The sequence below is a fragment of the Dromaius novaehollandiae genome, chromosome 5 (genome assembly GCF_036370855.1).
Source record: "Dromaius novaehollandiae isolate bDroNov1 chromosome 5, bDroNov1.hap1, whole genome shotgun sequence".
Classification (NCBI taxonomy): Eukaryota; Metazoa; Chordata; class Aves; order Casuariiformes; family Dromaiidae; genus Dromaius; species Dromaius novaehollandiae.
Window position 1 is genome coordinate 62,034,932 of NC_088102.1, and position 23,777 is coordinate 62,058,708.

Here is a 23,777-nt window from a genome sequence, read left to right on the forward strand (position 1 = left end):
ACTTTCTGGAGTAGAATTGCATCCCCATAAAATTCGTGTATGGGTTTCAGGTAAATGCAGGAAGAAAAATGTTCTCCTTTTCCTGTGCTCAACTCTCCTCAAAACTAGTGAGGGACAGGTTGTTCTCGGGTGAGTACAGTCTTTTCCAAAGTGCGGAGGAGAAGCTGATAAGGATGGACAGAGCTGGGTCTCTCAGCTATTTCACAATATATCAAAACACATAAGAAGGGAGACGGAGCAATATGTCTCAAATCAGCATTATTGGTGGAGTGTCGGGGCAGGCTAACCCAGGTGGGTGCTTGAGCAGTTGAAATAGGCAGGTGCGGGCTTACAAAAAAACTCCTGGGCACAGAGGGAATGTCTGTGGTTTGACCTTCCTTGCGGAGTCTGGTTCTCAAAGACAGTGTTGCTCCCTTTATCCATCCTGGTAAGGCACCTCATCTCTCCTAAACCAGTTAGTTGTTTTGAATTCCGATGTACACAGGACATACTGTGTATCATGTAACAGATGGATGATTTAGTTCTTTTACTGACTCCTCCATTATGAGTGCCAAGAGCTGCAGAAATGATGACTGAGATCCAGTTGGAAGATGCTTCAGCTTGACATTGCTTCCAAATTAGAACATTTGCAAAGTTCTTCCAGTAAATGTGGAAAAGGGTTAGAGAGAGAGACCTGGGGCTCTTGATGTTTCCAGTAAAATTTCATCATCACATGCCACATTATCATCGGTCATATTATCATCTTGTGTCATGTCATCATCTGTCATATTATCATCTCACGTCAAAACAGTCCTACAAATCTGGGAGAAAGTGGAATTACCAAACTGCTGTGAAACTGAAGCAGACTTGGAGAGATTGCACTTCTGTCAGCAGTGCTGTGCTAGTCCCTTCTTTCAAGTGATACTCTGGGCTTTTAATCAAACCCTCACCAGTAAGTAGGCCTCTAGATAACCTGTTAGTCAAAGACTATGAGTGATTCATACAAAATGATGATGCAGGTGGTGATCAGGGAAATGTATGTTCCTGTCTTCTAGTCTGCTTCTCAGTCTAAAAAGCGTAAGAATTTTTGGAAAATGTAACTGTGACAATTTTAATAATAGATAGTGTAGGGTAATAGCAGCCAGAGCACATTAAATGAAACAGTATCCATATGTGTTGTCAAAGAAAGGCCAAATATTTTAGCTGTCTCATCCTATTGATGATCAGCCTGATGATTTGTTGCTACATCAAGATACGTGGGTTTCAGTTATTTCTAATAATCATCCCAGGTTTTATTCAGATCCCTATTTTTCTCCATGGAGTCCGTCTCTCAGCAATATAATCCACTGCAACTTCTTTTGAAAGTCTCTGCCAGCCTAATGACCTGGTTTTCTAGTCAACCCTGTAAGTTAGTAAAATGGAGATTAAAATGAGCATGAGGCTGCACTCCTGTATCCTAGCCTAAATCCACAGGGACTGTGCTGAAGTCAGTGGTGTTAAACCTCAGTAAAGCTCAAGCAGCTTAGGCATGAAGATTCTGTACTGTGCTAACAGTTGTTCATCGGTTGTTTTCATTCACATGATTTTGGACTGAGTGTTAGAGGGATGATTTCCTTTGGTGAAATGTTTTATTCATTTATCAGGCATGCTTATTCTTCTGCAGTTAATGCTTGGTTATGATTACAAATCCAAGTTCTTGCAGTCCCTTGCAGAGATGGCAGGGAGCTGAAAGTCTCTGCAGTGTTTCTGCTATTGATCACACAGCAAAGCAAAGCTGGAAAAGTTTAGAAAGTACAGTCTTATAACTACAAACTCCTCAGACCAGGGCTCAAAAGGCTGATTGCATTTGAGACTTGTTGCCCTGCATGTTGCAGATGCTCTACTTCTCTGAGAACTTGGTACTGATCTGACCTACTGGGTAATAGGATTATAAGCAGGTAATGGTCTGTAACTTATTTCTGTTCAGAAATAGCTTTTCAAAGCAGCTACATTGTGTCTTTGCTGTAATTTGATCCTGATGTAGTTCCTCTCTCTACAGATTCCTGGGGTAAATTCCTCAGCTGAGATAGGCAGAAGCAGCTTCTCTGATGTGGAAAGAGCTCATCTAGGTGCTACAGATCTAAGTTCAGATACTTTATGAGACTGTGGAGATTTTGTGGTTTTTGTCCATTTGATCTGAACATGCTCATAAACATTCCAATGGCTGAGTTTTCCCCCAGCATTGGTGGTGTGGATCTGTGTTTATGTAATTTTATGAATAAAATGAATGAGTAATGCAGGCACAGAATGCACCTGGATCTCACCATTGAGCAGTTCTTTGGACTTAAGTGGGCCAAAGATGCCAGGGGAACTGTAAATCTGCATAATGTGCAAATCCCATGCTATTGCCTCATACAGTGCAAACACTCCCAGGTTCATTCCCATCGCTTTGTCTTCAATGACAGCAAAAGTAGAGTTCCCCAAGCACCTGTCTCTGCCTGCTTCCTGTGTGTGCAGTTGTATTTTGTCTTAATCTTCTGCAAGGGCTTGTGTGCACTAGATGTGCATGAGCTGGCTGAACTGGACTGTATCTGCAACTTAGTGGAGATCATGGGCAGGGGGTGAAAAAGATGCTTCAAGAATTTGTATATGGTATCAGTTGGATTATGTCTGGGAAAGGAGTTGATGTTGCCCCTTGTGTCTGATGTTGCAGAAACACTGCAAAAGGTTTAGGAGATAGGTGCCACAAGCATCAGAAGTACTTACAGAGCATTCATTTAGGTACTTCTACTTGTCTCTTATTGAGTCTCAGTTGCCCCTCTTTGTGCCTCTTTTCCTACCCATGGATTGCCACTATTTTTCCCCCTCTGCCTCCAGAGGTATGTGCTGCTTTCTCCTAATCCTGTTCTGGGTTGGCAGCTGAAGCTTTGGTTTCCCAATTCATTATTAGTGTAAAATAAAGTAATTGCCCTATATTTTGTGTATATGCTGTAGCATATAGGAAATACATACATGGTTATTTGTTGGATGCTAAAACGATCTCACTTCAGTTGTCTAACTTAGCTATACAGATCAGGAGCCTGGGCTTCCTATGCAGCCAGGGGAGAAAGCTGTAGGCTGTTAGCCTGCGTGTTCAGCATCACTCTCTGGAGACACTATCTTCTCTCTGTCAGCATTGGCTCCTAATTTAGACACCAAAAGTTAAGACAAATATGATTAGCCCTTCCTCTTATTGTGTATCTGATGTTGATTTTGTTCATTTCATGGTAGTGCAGAAGGCAGTAGTTATAGTCAGCACTCAGTGAATTACTTGGTTCCTCTGATAATTCTTTCTCCTATCAAGAAAGAAATGATTCATTTCCCTGCTTTCTGCCATTTATAGAGAACTGTCTGTCTGTTTGGTTTTTTTTTTCCCCTCAATTTTATTTTTCACTCCTTTCTCGGAGTGAGACAGGCTTGCTGAGTGTGCCTCTGCTTCCCATTTGCCACGTGTGAAAGGCAGAGCAGAGGAACATTGTGTGCTGCCTCAGGACTCGATGTGGCTGACTTGCAGAGCATCACAGCGCAAGGAATTGCAACTGCTGGAGGAAATTCATCTATGCGTAAGCTCAAGGCACTGCATTCCTCATGACTTTTCTAAAGACCACTGGTTATTTTGTCTTTTTTTTTGTCTTTCCCCTATGGACCAATCATTGCATTGCCTGTGAGATCTTCTGAAGATAAATGTCCTGTAGATAAATGTCCCGTGTTAACTCAGCAGTTCGGTACGTAGAATTCAAGAGAATGGGAAACAAAAGTGCTTATAAAGAGGACTGATCTGGAAGCAGGGATGGTGATTAGAAACAGTATTTGCCAAAAGGGTAATATTGAGTGTAATCATGTGTGTTCCAGGATCTAATTCAGCTTCCTTTGAAGTCAGTGATAGTCTGCTGCTGTCTGGTGTGGTAGTTGGATCAGCCTCATTAAGACAAGCGTAACCTCTGTACTGCACAGTGTTTCTCCTTTTGGCTTCCAGGGGAGACAGACATATGGAAGGAACAAGGAAGTCTCGTTGTTCTTTCATTGTAAATGTGTTCTCTTTTTGCAGCAAATCCTAATGAATGCAAAAGCACTAGAATTTGCAGGTTGAGAACATCCCTTGCCTTGGTCTCTGGGACCAGGAGAAGTGACGGTGTTGAGACACCAACAGAGGAGAAATGCGGAGACTAAAGCGGCAAACCTCTGGAGTCAACCCAACTATATGGAAATCTTCCTCATTTTTATGCTGCTGCAGCAGCAGCTGTTGCTGCCCTTCCCCAGAGCTTCCCTGTGGTGCAGGACCCACACCGGCCGGTGGCCACTCGCTCCCAGTTCTTGGTTCCTGTAGAGGGGAGCCACAGTGCAGCCATTTGGGGTTATATGCTGCTCTCAGGCAGTCTAGGGTATCCTCACACATCTCTTTGAGCTTGCTTGCAATCTTGGGTTTCTTGTCACTTGTCCTTATTCTTGACGCCCAGTAACCAGTGTAGCTGGGCTGACTAGTGCTCTTTTTGCATGTCTGGTGTTTTGTGTCTCTTCTACCAGTGAGAGCATATATGCTAAAAAATAGTGGTCATGTAAGGTTTGAAAACTGGTAAAGACCTGGGCAAATAAATTATCTCTTTTAGTTCTCTGGCTGAACCAAAAACTTGGTTCAAATACCAAATCAGAAAAAACAGGTTGTTTCAATTTGATCTGACTATTTCATTATCAGAGATTTGGGAGAGGACGGGTTATTTAAAAAAAAATCAATCAATGAAGCATATTTGATCTCAAGGCATCATTTCAAGATGAAAAAACTAAAATAATTTGATTTTAAGCAAAAAAGAGAAAAATAAAAGTAGTATTCTGCATAAAGCAGCTTTTCTTGAACAGTAAATCTATCTTCTGACAAAACTCAAACAGCTCTAGGCAAAGGGTTAAAATCCTTCCTTTAGAGTCTCCACTGACCTCCATGTTACACTGAAGAGGAATTTTGGCCTGAGCTTTCTTTTGGTAGGGAATCTGAGTCAGAAAAACAGCCTCTGTGCATGGTTCCTTGCTCCTCCCTCTTCCTCCATCCAAGACTTCTCTGGGCCTGTTTCTATACTTAATATTTCAGGTCAACGTTAGTAATGTTAAATTTAACTGGGTTCAAGCAATTCTGTTTTACATTGAATCTTGGAAAGGGACTCAACCTAAAATTTTTAAGTACTTTACATTTTAAAAAGGTTTCTCTTCAATTATGGACTTGTTTCTGCTCAGGAGTTTGGATACTGTACAGACTAATGTAATAACATTTTTTTTCACAAGGAAGCATATGTTTAACCACTGTCTAATGTAGTCGGGTATTTTGAAATCTATTAATCCATTCTGAAATGCTTGCTTGACCTATACTTGACTTGGACTTACAAGAAATTTTATTATGCTAGCTACAGTCCAATTAGCTGTACATAAAAGCATTTTGCAACATTTACTCTTTATTGCTGTTATGATTATGTTATCTGGAGCTCTAGAGCTTACAAGTAACAACATTAGTGTGCAATTATCTATTTATTTTCTTTATTTTCTTCCTGCAGAAGGACTCAGTCAGTTCTAGAGTCTTCCCAAGACTCTTGTAGCTTTAATGTTGTTTAGGAATATTTGTTGCTTTAGATTTATCCTGTTCATTGCATTCCTCAGAAAGCCTTTCCTCAAAGTACCTCCTGCACCTGAAGGTCATCTTTCCATGCTGTCTGTGGATTGACTGTGATAGCACAGCCTCGAGAATCGGATTCCCTCTGGATGAGATAATAAGCTATGGCTGCCAATTCAAACATTCTTCAAGAGCAGCAGTTATCCAGGCTTTCTAATTAAAACAATGTTAAAACATTCACTTGGGCTTATATTTGACTAGAAATCTTAGTGTGATGCCCTGCTGAAGTAAAATTATATTTTTACTCAATGCTTGTAGCATGTGAGTGTGTGAACTTGCTAAGCAAAAGCTTTTATCACCATAATCAATGAATCGGGCAGTCCCATGTTTCCAGGCTTAAGAATAAGGTAGAAAGCTCAAACTGTTTTCTTGTGTCTAAAGAGGAAATGAAACATTCAGTCTAGAACAAAAAACTGGTAGTTGAATGTACTAGGTTTTAATCCAGGCCTTACTCTCACTGGAAATATCTGTTCCTCAGTTGGCATCTGTATTGTGAATAATAAACCATGCTATACCTTTCTGTCATCAATTCTCAATTAATATGATATGTAGTACAACTGGAGTTCTTTTAAAATTTATATTTAATAGCTTGAATTGGTGTATATGTTGTACTAAAACTATGGGTTTTAGAGTCATCGTTAGAGATAAAAACAAACGCAAGCTGATTCAGAGGCTTTGAACTTCCTGCATGTTTGAAGTTTCTGCACGTTGCAGTCTTGAATTTGGGTAGGTCAGTTTTTTGGGATGATTATCTATATTAGATGGATGCAAAACTGGAATGAAGCTGTGTTTACAAACCTGAAGTTATAAGCCAGTTGCTGCTGCTGAACTGTCTGAAGAAATGGATACACAATTTTCCATTTACCGATGTTCATTCATCTTCATGTTTCTTAGTTTAGTGATAGGTTTGGTGAATTCAGAAGCTTTGAGAAGACAGCGAGTTGTTCCACTGATCCTTAGGTAGAAATGCCTGCTGAAGGATAGTAGATCTCGTACGTGAAATCTAGCTCTACAAAATTTGTAGATCTACAAATTCTAACATTGTGGATCTAGAGCTGCAAAATTTGGTTCTGGTTTTCAAACACTAAAAGTTCCAAGATTGCAATCTGATTTTAGATACATTTTTTCATTTAACTCATATTTAGGGATTAACTGCTCAAGTGTCCATATGTTACTAGTTAGATGAACACCCTTCTGGGAGCTACTGATTTTAGACAAATTGAAAGGAATAGCTGCTTAATTAGAAAGCATGATGTACTTTGAAAGAACACTTTGAGGTCACAGTTTGGTTGGCGCAAAAATTGTTACCTCATCCTTTACATTTCTCGATCTACTCTCTTGACACTGCTGACTTGAAGTGTTTTTCTTTTCCTCTCTGAGGGAAAGGGAAAAATGAAGGTAGCGTCAAATGAAAGTTGTCTAATCTTCTGTAAGGGTGGTATGGTAAGAACAGTTATTTACTGCTGTGTGTTTCACCTTGTGAGCAGCTGCTATAGATTTATAAAATCTAGTGAAATGCTTTAAAGTAGTTATATGTCTTTGTTTTTATTTATCAATAAATTATGCACAGCTGTGGATGCTCAGAAGCATGTCTTATGAAATCTTTGCATTTTATTAAAAAAAAGAAAAATAAATTTGTTGACCTCATAGCCAAGTCCTAGTCCAAATACTTCCAGCTGCAGCTAGAGGCATGAGTCATGCTGAAAGCTGAGGAGCTTTTACAAAAGCCTTTCACTTGGTTCACATGATTTTTTTTTTATTCTTACATTCCTGTCTGTTTTTGTTTCAAAAAAAATGTGAAGGCGAGTCACCCAAGGAAAACCCGTATGAGGATGTGGAGCTGAAAGGCCGTCACGCGGGCCGAAAATCCCATCAGCTCTCGGAGAATTCCCTAGATTCCTTGCACAGGATGTGGACTCCGCAGGACAGGAAATACACAGCACCTCCCCAGGTAACGCGACCGGCGGCGCTGCTCCGGGCAGGACAGCTCCTTCCATTCTGTGGCAGAGGCTTAGTTAAAACCCTTGCAAGAAAATCGATCATGGCAAAGGAGAAAGAGCAGCTGTACTGAATGAGAAGGGAAAAGCAGAAAAAGAGTGTGGTCAAATACATAAACTGTTGCTGCGAATGCTCTTGGCAGCTCTAAGGCAGATTCCTAGCACTGCATTGCAGCAGCTGCTTGCTGTTTGGCGTAGCCCTGAGGAGTGCTGGTTACAGCCTGAGGTGTTTAGTCAGAATCCTTCCACTGGTTGTTCAGGGAGCTGAATCTGACCCTAACTGTTTCATTTGATTGAGCCTCTTTGTGAATTGCCTCCGAATTTGCAGCTGGACTTTTAGCAAGGACAGGAGGGAAAGAACTCAGTTTCTTGATCTTGCGAATGTATTGTTATGTGAGGCCTATGGTAACTCGGTAACGTGCGGTGTGTAATGTGGCGTGTTTTCTTGTAAGATGGAGTAGGCCAAGCATGCCCCCCTGCCCAGAAATAAATAATTGATAAAATAATCAGAAAAACCTGACTGTCTGCATTTAACTAAGGCTGCACAAGCTCTGTTGACAGCATAAAGCAAAGAGCAGGAACTCGGCAGACTTTTCATTTTGTGGTGAATTTCCAGAGCAGTCCGGTTTTGTGTGAAAGCTGTGAAATGTCACGTTTCTTTGTTGTTTCTGGGATCATTGTATTCATAAGGAAAAATATAAATTTATCAGGTATATAATTTTGAGATTCAAAACTTCATTTAGAGGAATTTCATTTTGCACTGAATCAGCTTGGATAAAAGGTCACAAAAATTTACACTGTGGTCTTGTAAAGTGACCTAGAGCAAAAGTAAGTATTTCTTCATTTACGTATTGTGTTTGGGTGCATGTGAGCAGCGCAGTCCGAAAGCCAAAAGTATGATCAGGATTCTTAGTATACCTCTGGCACATCATTTACAAAACAGGAATATTTTCAGCAAAGTTACTGAAAGGGGAACAACAGGTGGAAAGTGAGTAATCAGGCAGAATGAGGAGAAACAGAAACTGCAGCAAAGAAGATAACTTCATAGTGAGAGACACATCACACACAACAGTTATTTTTGGCTGTACTCTGTGTGCATGTGTGTGTGTTAACAGACACTGCAATAGCATCCAGAGGATCCAACAGGATCCTGTTTTTGCTAAAGCAAAAGTGTAGGGCAGAGGATATCTCCCTTTTACTCAGGATGACCAAAAGATAAATAGATTTAAGTGACTTCTCTGGAGTTAGCTGGTAAATAAATAATCTCTGGTATCTTAGCAACAGGGCTATCTTTATTGTGGTAGCTTCTTTTTGAAATGCGTCCGGGAGTTTCCATCGGTTCTGCCATAACTGCACAGTCATTTTGCTGATATATAAAGCAAAGAGACACTAGCAGCAAGTCAGCTATGGGCCTGGGTAATTCTCCAATGACCAGAAATAGAAAAGTCTCCATTTCCTGAAGAACGGCAGCTTTGGCAACCGTTTATCACCCAGTTTTTCCAGCATTAGCAGCATAGCTGGATTAGCAACATGACTTTTCAGTCATGGATTGTGATAAACAAGATGGAAGAGATCAGAAGGTCAGCAGACTTTTGACAGTCATCTCCAAAAAGAATTCTTTTCACTAAAATATACACTGCTGCGGATTTTCCTGGCATGCAGACCTGGGGTAAGCAGAGACCTCAGAAACATTGGCTTGTGGTCGGTTTGAATCCCATTGTGTCTTCTCCTTTCCCCTTGGTTAGTTTCAATTTTGAAGTTCTCAGATATAAAAAGAATGTTTTATTGATGACGATGTATTTGTGATGGAAAACCCACACATACAGAGACACCTAGGTTTAATCCCAGGTTGTATGGCTGCAACTGGGGAAAAAAATACACAACATGCATATATATAAAAAATATATACCTGTACATACACACGCATATATATGTATGTATATATATATATATGTAAAAACATATGTATGCCCTTTAATAGATTAATCTTGCACGTAGAAAAAGTGAGGCATTTCCTACTGCAGGTTTGTGGCTAGTAATACTAGCCAGAGAATATTGGCAAACGCCAATTAACCGTTGCTTGACTGAATGGTACTTTTTGCTAGACATATCGGTTCAGCTTCTTACAATGTTTGAGGTAGATACAGGAAGGCCGATTAGGTGTACAAGCAAACAGATAGAGCGAAGTGGAGGAAATGGCTTGCTCTCTTTCACTTAGATCGCAGCAAAGCAAGCTTAAAGCTTAAATAAAGTCTTAGATACTGACCCTTATCTTTTCATTTTGACCTTGAACCCCCTGTTCCTGCATACTCCCTAGAGCAGTGGCTTGCCTGGCATGGTGTCCTTGTGTAGCCACCACTTGCTCACCAAGAGCTGCTTCTGCTGTAATGTTGCTGAGGAAGGAAGAGCTCAAGCTGTTCTTGTTCCTGCAGCTGCCCTCCAAGCCCAGCAGCCAGTCTCTACGCATTGGGAACTGGTCGGAAAGGAAGAGCCACCGCTTGCCGCGGTTACCCAAGCGGCATAGCCACGATGACATGCTGCTGCTGGCACAGCTTGGCATTCCCTCCTCCCCCTCCAGCCTCAACGAGGACAGCCTGAGTACCACAAGCGAGCTGCTGTCTACACGCCGGGCCAGGAGGATCCCAAAGGTACTGCCAGGGTCATCTTGTCCCTGCAAAGCATCGGAGGGGTCCCCCCTTGGGTTTCACCAGTGTTAAAATGCTAGGGCAGAACAGCTCACTGACCTGTCTAAACTGGCCCTAGAGGGACCAATATTATGCTGTGGGGATTGTTACCACCACGCAATAAACAGCCTCGCTTACATCCCTGCATTTGCCCACAGCCCAAAGGAATTGCAAGGGCCTATTAAAAATAGAGGGGATCTGATTCAAGTTAAAGGAATCTGAGTCCTCAGCGGCCCCTTATGTTTGACTTATGGGCCTCAGAGATGAAGATAAAACTGATTTCAAGGCCTCAGCTACAAGGCTTATGCTGAGGATAGTTCACCTATCTGAAAGAGCTTGCCAGCTTCTCTACAGCCTTTACCCATCACTGAAAGCTTTTTTGCCTCCAAAAGGAAAATTGAGATCCAAACAGAAACAGAAATTCTTGGAAGCCAAGACACTTTTCCTTTCTACACCCATCCATGGTGTGGAGATCCCATCTCTAGAAGTGGGTAACTCTGCATTGGCCCAGCAGTAGCAAACACCTGATAGCCAGCTTTGCCCAGAGTTGGTTTTAAACCAGCTCTGTTTTCTACAGCAGTTTTCTTTAAGCTGCCTTGGCCAGAGCCTTGTTTTGTAACTAACTTGACAATTTTGAATGGGTGATGGCTGAGCAGTTATTTATACTGTGCAGCAGCATCTGAAGTGTTTTTTTTCCTCATTTTTTTGCTGTTCTCAGGGAAATAGCTATTATTGACCCAATATATTTCCTTTTGTTTTCTGACAACCTGCCCCAACCCGATAACCCTGTTGTCTTGATGGGTTTGAAGTAAAAATTAATTTTCTATTTTTCAAGGAGTTCAAATTTTCCAAAGTGGGATGTGAAAAAAACCCAAGCCTCTTCTAGTACAATAGCAACAGAGGGGAGAGAACTGCCAATATGTTTATTTTTGGCTTGTGAACAAAGCTGATTTTTACTCTTTCCTGTTCTTACTAGAGGACATATTTTAAAGTACATGGCTATAAATACTGTGAGTTGAGGGAGATTTTTATGTCCCTTTCAATTAGTCTGAAATTCTGTCTAAGCAGGAAGCAAACAAAAAAGAAGGAAATTAATCATATATCCTTAATATTTACTATATTTTTATTTTCTTGGAATATATTATCTTACTGCACAAATTAGCATACATCTGTGGCAGAAGTTATGGAGTCATTCACAGAGTAACTTACTATTCAGTGCAATACTTGGAAAGTTTAGCTATTGATTTTGTACCCAAGTTTCATTTTTTGTCTGATTTAAGAGACAGACATTCTCCTCATATGGAATTATGTTTTCAGCATATGAATGTTCATAGTTTTATCACAAATCTCATGCTAATTTATATGTTTCTGACAGCTTTAGCTCCCAGAATCACATATTACTGGAAAATCTCATGCTTTTATTAAGAAAATAAGTTAGTTACTAGAGGAAAAGAAAAGCTTGAACTTCAGAAACTCCCATTCCTCCCCATCCACTCAGGGCCTCCACAGATGCAAAACACGAAGAGAAGATAACGGGTGCTTTGTGAAGCATCATCTAAATGCCTTAAAAACCTGGGCTTTAGTCACCACAGTGCAGGTATTTTATTCATGGTGAAGCAGCTCAAGCAGAGCAAGTGCGAAGCAGCATGCCAAGGGGAGCGAGAAATCACAGTGGAGCCCCTTGCCCTGCTTCCCGCTGCCTTGTTCAGCAGCCTGCGCTGCTTGGCTGAGGCTGTGCTTACGCGCGGGCTTTCTGGGCCGGCGTCCGTGCAGGAGCCAGGCAGGATTTCCTCCCGCCGGCGCTGCTGTGGCGGCGTGCGGATTCCCAGCGAGCAGAGCCAGGGCATGGCCGCAAGCAGCGAGCTTCCAGCTGAGCCTCTGTTCACCAGCGGGAGATGGGTTGCACATGTCTCCGTCAGCATGCAGAGGCAAAATCCCAAAATACCTCTTCAAGCTGGATAACAAGTGAGGATTTTAACTCTTTAAACTCACTGTTCTGGGTCAGACTCTTTTCATCACCATGGAGAAGGTGCTGTGGCTGTACGTTGGTGTAAGTGTGAAGAGAATTTGAGCAGTTAATTGTAAAATTTGCCATCAGAATTGGATACATGTTTCTGACACCGTTCCTAATAAAATATAGGCAGCATGATTCAACCGTGGACCAAACGGAGGGGTTGGATGGCTTGGTTTCAGTCTGTGCACTCTTCTTGACCTTCTACTGGGCCTAGGGCAGATTGGTTACTCTTGCTGAGTTTATTTCTCTCTTCAAGCTGAGGTAAAACAGCTTTTGTAAGTTGTGCTATAATTCTATGAGGAAAGCTGCTGTGGAATGAAATGTGCTGTTTCTGACTCATAAGACCATTATGAAGATTAATTGCTTCATATTCAGGAATTATTTCATCAGAAATAATAACATTCTGTTTAATTACTAATTCTTAGTAATACCAACCTCTTGTTAAAGTCACTAAACACTAATTAATCTGGTTTGTATTTTCCATCATCTCAGATTCTTTTTTTTTTTTTTTTTTTGATAAACAGTTATTAGCTGGATTAGCCCTGCTGAGGGAGGTCTTAAAGATAATTACCAGAAGTTAAAAGTCTGTTTTAGTTGGCACTAGTAGCTGACTTTGAAACACTTTGGTAGGTCAGGATAAGTTTGAAGAAAGCAGATAGAGCACCTCTGAAGGTCAGTAAACACAGCACAAGGTGGAAGGGGGAGGGAGGAGAAGTCCGTATGGGCCAGGTCCTCAATTGATATAATCTGGATTCAAAGCCGCTGATTTACTCTGCACCTGAAAAGGCTGTGAAAAGCTAGGACCAGCTCCTTCTGTCCTTATTTGAACACACTAAAATTACAGTTCAGAGAGCTGCTAACAGATGCTTTACTCTTGTGTTCAAAATTTGTTACGATCTTAAGGTCCATGGGAGTTTGGCAAAGCTGGATATGGCTAATGGATCACTGTGTTTAGACAGTGCAAGTGAAGAGATAAACAACAGCATAGAGGGGAATGAGGGATAACATTTCCAAAATGTGCGTCTGAATGCTCAGCTTCATTGCACATTTATTACAAATGTCTAAGTCAGTTTGAAAATAGGATTTAGGTTTCTGATTTGGTTAACTGTTTCTGAAAATATATCCATGGGTAAAGATGTAAAATGTCGCTGAGGTCCAAAATAAGAGAGATGGGACTCCACTTTGAAATAGTAAAGGAGTTAGAGAACACAGCTGGCCTATTATCCATGGCCAAATTTTGCTTCAATAGATTAATTATTTAAAAGTTTCCTAGCAGAAAAGTGTTTGTTTTCTCTGACGCATTTTCTTCTTTTGCAGCTTGTCCAAAGAATCAATTCCATCTATAGTGCAAAAAGAGGAAAAAAACGATTGAAGAAACTTTCTATGTCCAATATTGAGACAGCATCCCTACGAGGTATGACAGAACCATTAAGGTTCAGGGAATCCATTTGCATGTTACAGGATCACTAACTACAGATTTCTTTCTTTCCTCCACTACATCTACCCTGTGCTCTTCTTTGTATAGAACGTTCCCGTATTTACAATGATAGCTTTGTGTCTGCCAAAGGAGAAAATGGGGTGGACTAAAAAGAAAACAAATCTCTCAGCAACATCCATGCTATTAATCCCATGACTGGCTAAAGACTCACCCAGCCTGTTACTTATTTAACTTTTTCAGTAGTTTGCATCTGTAAGTTTTGTCCAAAATTCACAGTTTTGACCCTGTAATTCATTCATTCCTTTTCGTGGCATGAACATGTGAACGTAATTCATTCCGGGCTTCAGATTGCTTCTGGAAAAGCATGGGTCCAGAGAGAACATCAGTCCATGTTTGTAGTAGCAGTACAGTGGAGCTTTAAGAGCAAGTACACCTCAGAAATTTGTCTTATCATAAGGTAACTTTTTGCATGTTACTCTCATTCAGCATGGTGAGTTCTGCCAATTGAAAACCTTGCCCGGGGAAAGCTCATAAGGCTTCCCTTGACTTCCCAAGTGCTGTATAACTTCCTTTCAAAAAATTGAAGTCTGAAAAATAAGTGAAAGGGTTAAAATTCATTTTCCAAATGGAGCGTTCACCTCTGTAGTTTAGCACAGATGAGGGTTCAGTGCAATTTTTTGCTCCAGTGGAGAATGAATACTGCACTTTCATCAAAGGAAAGCTCTTATTTTCAAGCAAAATTGAAATGTCTTCCAGGGAAACCACAATCTAAGAGAGTCATTCAAACTGTTTATTTCAGTATGTTTTAAAACTCAGGGGAGAACACGTGAGGATCACAAGGCTCGGTGTGAGATATGATTCTTTCCTATTTTCATTGCACTAAACCAAATTCTTGTTTGCTTTGGTTTTGCATTAACTGATCCCTCTTCATCTCCCTTGCAGATGAAAACAGTGAGAGTGAGAGTGACTCAGATGACAGGTTTAAAGGTAAGGGATCAGTCTTCAGTGCTTCTAGTCAGCCACTGTCACAGTCCCTGTCAACATACCTTCTTCTGCTACTGCACATTGTTCCAGCCCTTGGATTATGTTTTCCTCCTTGAACTATATTAACTCCATTACAGTAGGGCTCACAAAGTTTCTAACACAGGAGCATGAATGTGGAAAGCAAGGACAAAATGACCTGTGAGGTTCTGACAGGGATTTGGCAGCTGTGTCACCTAATCAGGAACAGTTGAACCTTTGACAGATTTGCTTTGTCAGCCATGTCACAGATGCTGGTGTTTTCCAGACTGACTGCTGGGTGCAAACTTAGAGGGATAGAGTTGGATAAATGTACTGTCTTCTTATTCATTCACTGCTCTAAGTGTTTACTGCTAGCTGCTGTTGGAGGCAAGATACTGGGTCTGATCCAGCATAGCAGTTCTTATATTCTTTTATAGGTCTGCAGTCTCCAAATTGTAGGAATTCCTTTATCAGTGCACAGCACCTGCACAAACTCTGCTTGAACCACGCTAGTGATTGAGTCCCTCATTGTCAAGAGTCCTGATACACAGAGCAATAAAAAAGAGAAAGGCAGCAACAGCAGATTTTGTTATTAAAAAATCCTCACATCTATCATGTTGTTGATAAGTGAGAAAAAAAGCAGGAGTGCAGAGCTATGATTATGAGGAGTAAGTGCTCTTATCTACCTACTGCAGGTGTCACCTGCTTACTGTTCATGTGGGAAAACTTGCTGGAAAACATTGCTTGAGGGGAAAAAGAATTATTCAGGTTAAGTGGCAGTAAGACATATAGCACCTCACCCAAAACAAGCTGTAAATGACATTACACGGTGAGGCGGTGAGGCATGAGGAAGAGACTCATTCTTCCTTTGTAGACAGATACTACCCCAAAAGCGCTTTCAGTTCTGTTTTCCTTTGTGTCGAAAAATATAGAGGTTGCTCTTGCCCGTAGCTCATGAAGGAGGACAGGCAGGGCCTGGCCTCTCTTGTTATTGAGAAGGTGCTCTGGTTGCACTGGGAAGCTTTTCCCTCGTTGTGGAAAGGAGGATCCTCATTCTGATAGTTCCCCAGCTACCTGCTCCTGTCTGACCATACCATTACATAGATACTCCCAGGGCACCCTGAGCCAAAGGTCCAGTTGTCACATGTAGCTTGACAGCCCCCAGCTGTTGGGGTGGGATGGGCTGCTTTTTCTTATCTCTTGCAAATACGAAGCACTGGCCAGCAGTGTGGGACTATCTCAAAGCAGGACAGACGTGTTTTCTTGGGATTTGGCTTCCCTGGCTGTGCAGGCACACCGAGACCTGGAGTACGTTATCAAGTTAACTGTTAATCTTGGCGTTGTTGAACCAGTCTGTGACAGCTGATCATCAAGGGGGTTTCACCTACTTTCTGTTGATTAATTACTGCTGTGATCAAGTGCTTGTGACATCTTATTTCCCTACCACAAGGGACAGTCTGCCTTTTGCTAATTATGGGCTGTGTCAATGAATACATTCCTAGGGGGTTGACATGCACTGCTAATATTTTGCCTGCCATTGCACAGAGATCCTGCTGTGAAGAGGTGGGAAGAGGATGCAGGCAGCTGTTTTCACTTAGCTTCTTTTTACTTGTTGGTCTACCAGAACTGGTAATGATGTGACTGACTAACTCTGCCTGAATGGTCTGGGGACAGGTCATTGGACTGGGGAGTATCTTTGGATCAGGACTGGATGTGGTCATGAATCTGAATCTGCCCCTCAGGCTGAACTGGCACCAGCAAAGCAATTCTGCAGGAGGCATTTTGCACCTCTTTTCTCCTTTCTCCCTTCCTTCCTTGGAGATCGTTTCACAGCTTGCAGGGACTGGGCTTGTGCTGTGGAGGAGGAGGAAGTACACCTTCAGCGATTGTCAGCGCAGGGCTGTGCTATGTGGGCTGGTCATAGAGTTGTTTTTCTCCAATATAAACCAGGTCCAACTCAGGCCAAAGGAGGTGTGCCACACTGGGGGCTCTAGTGCATTTGCATACTCACATAAGGCCTTATAATCTAGCCCTGTGTGCAAAGAAAAAGCAGACCTCTGGCAGAGTTCCGGTTATGAACTGCAAATGATTTCAGTGGCTTGGTGTTGCATCACTTCAGTACTTGGAGAGAGTTTTGATTTATGGGTAGAATTAGTGAGGGAGACTACAGTATGAAGGTCTGCTTTTGAGAGGAGAACATGCGTGGAGTAATACACTGGCAAATTGAAAGTTCTCTGTGAATGGCTGTGGCTTACACATATACATTACATTCCCAGGTAATGATCTAGCTCTCTTTTCGTTTTCTTTGAAATGCTAGCTCATACGCAGCGTCTAGTGCACATCCAGTCGATGCTGAAAAGAGCTCCAAGCTATCGAACTCTGGAATTGGAGCTGATTGAATGGCAGGAACGGGAGTTATTTGAGTATTTTGTGGTGGTGTCACTGAAAAAGAAGCCCTCTAAAAATACTTACCTCCCAGAAGTGACATATCAGTTTCCCAAGGTAAAAGAAAAATTCTTATGTACTGTTTATTCTAAATGCTTTGTAAGATCATTTTGGCTAAGATCAATAAAGTAAGTAAGTGGGAAAATTAATAGAAATCTGTTTCTTAAATGAAGTCGATCATTCAGCTTTCAGATTTTTTCCAAAGTGCTCTGGTATAAAGTGAAGAGCACAGAGAAGGTGATTGAGTGCTTTCCTAATTTACAAAATTGCCTTTCCCAGTGCTGGAGAGTTTGGCCTGATGGTAGACAGTTTAAATACTGTGTTTAAATTCAGTTTCTAAATATTTCACTTTTAACTCAATTTGGCTGTATTAGGATTTGTGCCAAAAGCCACTGATGTCAATGGAAAGACTTCTGCTAAGCAATGGCACTTCTCTCATGCTCTTGCAGCAGAAAGGAATTTGAGATAGGACTATGTTTTAAGTGGCCATTGTGCAACAAAGGAATTTCAGGCAAAAAAAACCTGTCAGTGATTATTTCTATTGTGCTAGCATCTACAAGCCTCAGGCCCGGGCTCGCGCCTCCTTCTGCTAAGCACAAACAAAGAACAGGCTGATGGGTCCTTGCTCCTCAGAGCTCATCAGTAAACCCGGGTCCTGAGAGCTGCTGTGAGGCTGGCACTAAGGACAACCCAGTGAACCTCAGTTTTTCCACTGCAGCTAGAAAGACCCACCAAACAAATGCGTGAAGCAGAGGAGCGACTCAAGGCTATCCCTCAGTTCTGCTTTCCCGATGCCAAGGACTGGCTCCCTGTCTCCGAATACAACAGGTAAACTCTCTTGCGCTCCACTGCTGCTCCGTGCTGATGGAGTGCATCTGGAGCAGCCACAGGCTCGCGTTGCCCAATTAAGGAAGCAGCAGTTTGAGTCTTGGCCACTTCAGACTCAAGCAGCTGTATTTAATTTTTTTAAGTTCTGTATTATTTTTCTTCCCCATTCTGTCTGGCTCACAGGCCTCTGTGGCTGAGGGGAAGACGTCTGAAGGTTCTTCTCTGTGCCAAATCCAAAAGCATAAATGGAAGTATTTAAAATAAATCTCAAGAAGGCCAGGGCCCTGCCCACCACCTGCCCTAGTCATTTACCCCAGAGTGCTTGTGTAACCTTGCAGGGCACCTCTTGGACCAGCTTGACTCAGTGCTGTTCTGAAAGTCTATGCCAGCAGAGGAACTGATCTGCCTTCAGAGGTGAATGACTGCATAAAAGGGTCAAAGGAAGAGAGACCCAGGCTCACATTTTCCTTTTCATTCAAAAGAAACCTCAAAAACTGTATCTGTTTTTTTTTTTCCTGCATTAGAACTTGATGATCTGAAGGGGTAAAAGTAGATCACCCAAAATATGAGGTGGCTTTTTAAGATGTGTGGCAGGAGATGTGTGTAAATGAAATAAGCCATGTTCAGAGCATGTCTAACAGGACTTTCAACTGTGACATGGAGCTAGCGTTCACTTACAGGAATTACTGCAGCCAAAAGTATGTATGGAACATTTTATTAGCTTTCACATGGCACATACCACATAACCCTACAGTAATGCTATATGCTGTGTTGCTTGGCTGTATTATTCAGTACTTGGAAGCATCTGAATAATGAGCTATTGAAAACACTGAAGGAGAATCAGAGAACCGTGGGCATCATCTGTGTAAGCATTACACAGCTGCGCTTGCACAGCATCCACTTCTTCTGGTGCTCTCCTAGGCAGATTTTCAGCCACATCCGTGGCATATGCTGCTGTAATTATATAAACCCTGGCATTGCAGCACAAAGAAATGTTCTGTATAATGCCATTTCAAACTTGCAAAGCAATCAGCAGTGTTTGTCAGTCCTGGCACAAAACTTAGGCGCCCACCCCTTTACCTGTGCTGTAATTACAGCTTTAAAATGTTTTCTGTCATAAATGGTACTTATCCCAGATGAGGATATGAAATGAGCTGGATTTTGCAAGGCTGTATTGTTTCTGACTTAGAAGGTAATTTCTGTGCTCTAAGAGAATATCTGTGGTTCTGCCTGTAAAAGAACAAAGCACTTTTCATGGGCCAACGAGAGGATCTAACTAAAGGGTATTTGAAGCATTTGAATACTGCCCTCAAAATCTGATCCTTGTGTTCATTCTACAGTGTGAAGGGACCATCATGTCACTGAGATTCAGCACCCATCTCCTCTTGTAAGAAGATAGCTAGGTCATCCATGGCAATGCAGATTTTTTTTTTTTTTGATGGAATTTGGCCACACAGTATGTCCAGATGATGGGAAGAAGGCCCTCCAGTGGGGTAGAATCTCTCACTGGATAAGGAAATACTGCTTTTTAAATGACCTACCCCATAGCTACACTGTATAAAGATATAAGATAGTAATCCTATGTAAGATGTGTAAGATAGTAAGACCTAGACAATTTACTTTCTTCTAGTGAGACCTTCTCTTTCATGCTGACTGGGGAAGATGGAAGCCGGAGGTTTGGTTATTGCAGGAGGCTATTGGTAAGTACATCACTTTCATCTCAAAATGCAGAATTCTGTAAAACAGTATCTCAAAACTATAATCTGAACTTTAAGGGTGTCTCTTGTGGTTTTAAAATAAAACTAAGTTACTCACTCTGAAATTTGGAAATTTAAGGACCTCAAGTAAAATAATAATTTTTAACGCCTGTCTGAATCAAATGGATCCTGAGTCTTTTAGGAAATTCACAAGAATCTAGAAAGTTTCTTGTGTGGGCATTTAATTTTTAAGTTTTTTATATTGCTTTGTTTTAAGCAGAAGCAGAAATATTACAACACTGCAAAGAAAGGCAAATGTGGTATTTCTAAACATTTTGGAGTAGTGTTTATCTCTTGGACAGCTGCTTACATCTCTAAAACACTGTGCCAGCACTGCCTCGTCAATGTGCAGCACAGCTGTGATGCAGGTAGATAAGCCACCCTTTCCAGCACAGGGGCAACGAGAGTGGAGAGCAGATTTGCTCTGTACCACACACTAAGCTGATGCCGGTTGCAGGAAGTCTGGGTCCTCAGGCTCCTTTTCAGCCCTCATGATGAGGGTTGGTCAGTTGGTGGTGTGTGGGCCCAACTCAGCCTACGTATGCAGTTTTGTCTCATCACCTGGAAAATGGAGGAGTCAGTTGGCCAGTGAAATTGAGAGCATGGCTCTGTGTATGTGTCATGGGGGAAGGGAGTCACATAAAGGCTTGCAAAGTTTATTCAGCCAGGAGAAGCACAGTGCAAATATGTTTTTTTGCTGTCTGTCCCCACAGACCTGACTGGATGGCAGCCAAGCATACAGCAGCTGGCCATCCCTGCCCTAGCTGGCGCTCCTCTGGTGTCACATAGGTGTGGAGCTGATTGTGAGTGACTAGCTTGGGAGCTGTGGCTCCTGTACTGTTCACGTTGCAGTTACCTACGCTTGTCGGGAGAGCTTATGTGAATATTAGGTGCTGCAGAAGCCTTTTGCATGTTCTGTGTGCAAAATGAATTTATGCAGCAGCATTGCAAGCTTGAAAATAGGTGCCTCCTTTCTAAGAGAAAAGGACGTTGGCACTTTGTCTATCCCTTCCCTCCCAGCATAATTCCCCATCTTTCCAAGCAGGGGAAGCCAGAACATGGCTTTCAATAGACACAGCAACTTGCTGACATTAGAACAGCATCCTCCATCCTGCATGCTATCTGCACCTGACCCGGCTCTAAATCAAGTCTCTGTCAAAGCTCTTTGTTGTGAGGACAGGAGATGCTCTGTTTGGGAGTATTGCTGTGTATGTGGTTCCTATATTGGTAAGAAGTTTTGTTTAAATTAATCTGACAGAAAACTTGTTTATCAATTCTGTGGGCAATATTTGCCATAGGTAGTATGAGAGCCTTGCTCACAGAGCCTTGCTTACTCTGTATGAAGTACGTAAGTGTGCGCCACAACAGCAAGGTTTAAATGTGAAAAGGAAATGTCAATGAAGGCTTGTGTTGCTGTAAATTTAGGGCTGGTCAAGGAGTGATTCAGAGATAGGTGGAGTACCTAGCATGTATGTATTTATGAGTGTAAATAAATGTGGCAAGATGTAGGGCAGCAGCACTATTCTATTACTTTTTTATGTGTTGTCATTTAAAAGGATAATAAGGTATAGTTGTGGAAAAGTAGCAAAACCTCAGAAAATGTTGGCTAGAATCAAATTATGGAATGTTTTCACTGTACCAGATAAAGGTGTTTTAAGACTTCTGTATTTCTGGAAATGTCAGCAAGTTTGGAATCATGCACAGAGGTTACTTTTGTGAAATGGAAAACAGCTGATCCTTGATCAGGTTGGGACTGAAATAACAGACACAACAAAAAAGATATATATACAGGAATGTTGAATTAGTTTGTCAGTGAAGGATTAACACGGATTTTTTTTTTTACTCACTTAAGGTTCTGTGAAATCCACCCTTAAAGGCAAGATAAAAATAGAATGTGGACTTTCAGCTACTGCACAAGTTAGCATACTAGGCAATACTGGGAGCAGAATTAAATCAATACTACACACTTTGTATAAGTAGTGGTTTGAAACAGCATTGGGGACTGTGTTGATCTTCCATTGGCTATGGCAAAAATGAGTCAATAAGATAGCAAAAAATAATTTGAAAAAAAAAAAGGAAAAGTACTGCTCTGCTAAATTTATCTCGTAACTATTAAACCAGTTATGAAGCTGATCTGCTGCTGCCACAGCTGCTGCTGCCCTCGGAGATCACTTCATTCAAGAAGTTTCATGTGGTTCCAAGAACTAACCTGCCAAGGCTGGTATGCCTCAGCTCACCGGTGCAGCCAGCCCCGCAGAGGAAAGTGGGGTGATGAAGGGATATCAATATACTTTGCGAGGAGGTGGCTTTCCCCATTATGGGGCAAATCCTGCCCTGCCTTCTGATAGCAAAATTGGCACAGTCCAGGGCTTTGAAAGAAAGAGGATTTTGGAAGCTGCAGAGAAAAACCACAGCATTTCTCTATGTAGAGAAACAGAAAAAGTGGCAAAGATCTGCTGTTACTTGGATCCTGCAACCTCCGTCTGGCCCACTGGGAGAAATGGTGGATTTGGGGCTGTTAAGTCAAGTGCCTTCCCCATAGATTTCTTTCATTCCCACAAAGATTAACAGTTTCTCATTTCTGCAAATGTGGGTGCATGGGTGGAACTGCCTCCCTGGTGTGTACCTCAGTATGATATTTCTATTTACAGTTATGTACATACTTTCCTATTTTGTACATGCAGATACAAAATTTGTACAGGCAACAAAGAGCAGATAAATTCTGTAGGTGCTGTTTATATGCCAGAGGTTTTTGTGTTTGGGTGTCCAGCTTCCTGAGCAGTTTCTGAAAGCTGTGTCAGGGTGGCTCTGAGGTCCAGGAGGGCACCGCATCTCCGCTGGCGACTGGACCCATTCCAGAACCGCAACCTCTGTCAAATATGATGACCATAATTCTGGAACTACAAGCAGTTTTTGGCAAGTATTACATTATGAGACAGATGGGGCCATACTGTGCAGTACAGAACTGTTAGGAAAAAAAAAAAAAACACCCTCTAAAAGCATTATAAACCATGCTGTTTCAACACAAGCCAACTGCTATGAGGAGAATTTCTTAGAAAATATCTCTTTCATAATATTCAGCTAAGGGTTTTTCAAATCTTCCTCTAAAGCATTTGGCAGTCATTGACAACAGGCTCCATGGCTAGATGGACCAACAGTCTAGGTCTGTGTGGTAGGTCCAATGTACTATTCGTGTCCTTTTGCAGAGTTTGGTGTTCTGATTCCTTGATTTTTGAGATAATTACTTTTTTGTTACTGAACTTCTTGTCAGCCTTGTTTTTCTTTGGATTACTGTGATATGAACTGCTCCACTTTTTCTTTTCTGCCTTCAGATTGTTCCAGTCCTCTTTTTTTCTTCTAAAACCCTGCCAAGAATACCTCAAGGGATACAGTGACAATTATGTCCTGTTTGTACAACAAATCCTATGCAGTACCTACTTTGTATATATTTATATTATTTTGTTTCATTTTAAAACAGGATTAGAACGGAATGTAACCTTATTGTACTACAACAAACAATCGGCACTTTCATAGATAGCATAAAGTTTTCCAGTTATATCTTGATACCTTCAAGGCAATCATTTAACAGCTTTCCTAGTGACTAGATGTGAGAAGTATGCATTTTCATATGAAAGGAAATGGGCCAATATATACCAGAGATACTAGCTCTCACCGCTATCCCATTTTACTGTCAGTGATGCATTTCGCTTTAATGACCCAAAGTAATTTCGCTTTCTTTTCCGTGCTGATTAATCCACCAATTTGCTAGGCTTTTTTCTAGAGCTGTTGGGCTGTGGCTCTGTGATATGCGCGTGTCAGTGGTGATTTGAGCCGGTCCTGCCGAGGGCTCGGACTTGGCCGGCAGGCTGCTGCCCTTTCCGGCTGCTGTCACGTCCCTGATGCTACGGGGCAGCCTCACCAGCAGCGTGGGCAGGGCGGCCGGGAGAGTTGGAGTACGGGAC

The 23,777-nt window shown here is 41.7% G+C and overlaps 1 protein-coding gene across 8 annotated transcripts in view; it reads left to right on the forward strand.

Annotated features, from left to right (window-relative positions):
• DENND2B (DENN domain containing 2B) overlaps positions 1–23,777 on the forward strand; it is a 189,086-nt gene that overhangs the window by 126,396 nt on the left and 38,913 nt on the right. For 7 of the 8 annotated variants that reach the window (XM_026104458.2, XM_064513045.1, XM_064513047.1 and 4 more), the window contains 7 exons: positions 7,453–7,601; positions 10,080–10,295; positions 13,663–13,759; positions 14,726–14,770; positions 17,103–17,287; positions 17,949–18,058; positions 19,689–19,758. In XM_026104458.2, the coding sequence (XP_025960243.1) occupies positions 7,453–7,601; positions 10,080–10,295; positions 13,663–13,759; positions 14,726–14,770; positions 17,103–17,287; positions 17,949–18,058; positions 19,689–19,758 (872 nt within the window). The remainder of the gene's footprint in view (positions 1–7,452; positions 7,602–10,079; positions 10,296–13,662; positions 13,760–14,725; positions 14,771–17,102; positions 17,288–17,948; positions 18,059–19,688; positions 19,759–23,777) is intronic. The other variant, XM_064513048.1, reaches the window with a different exon arrangement.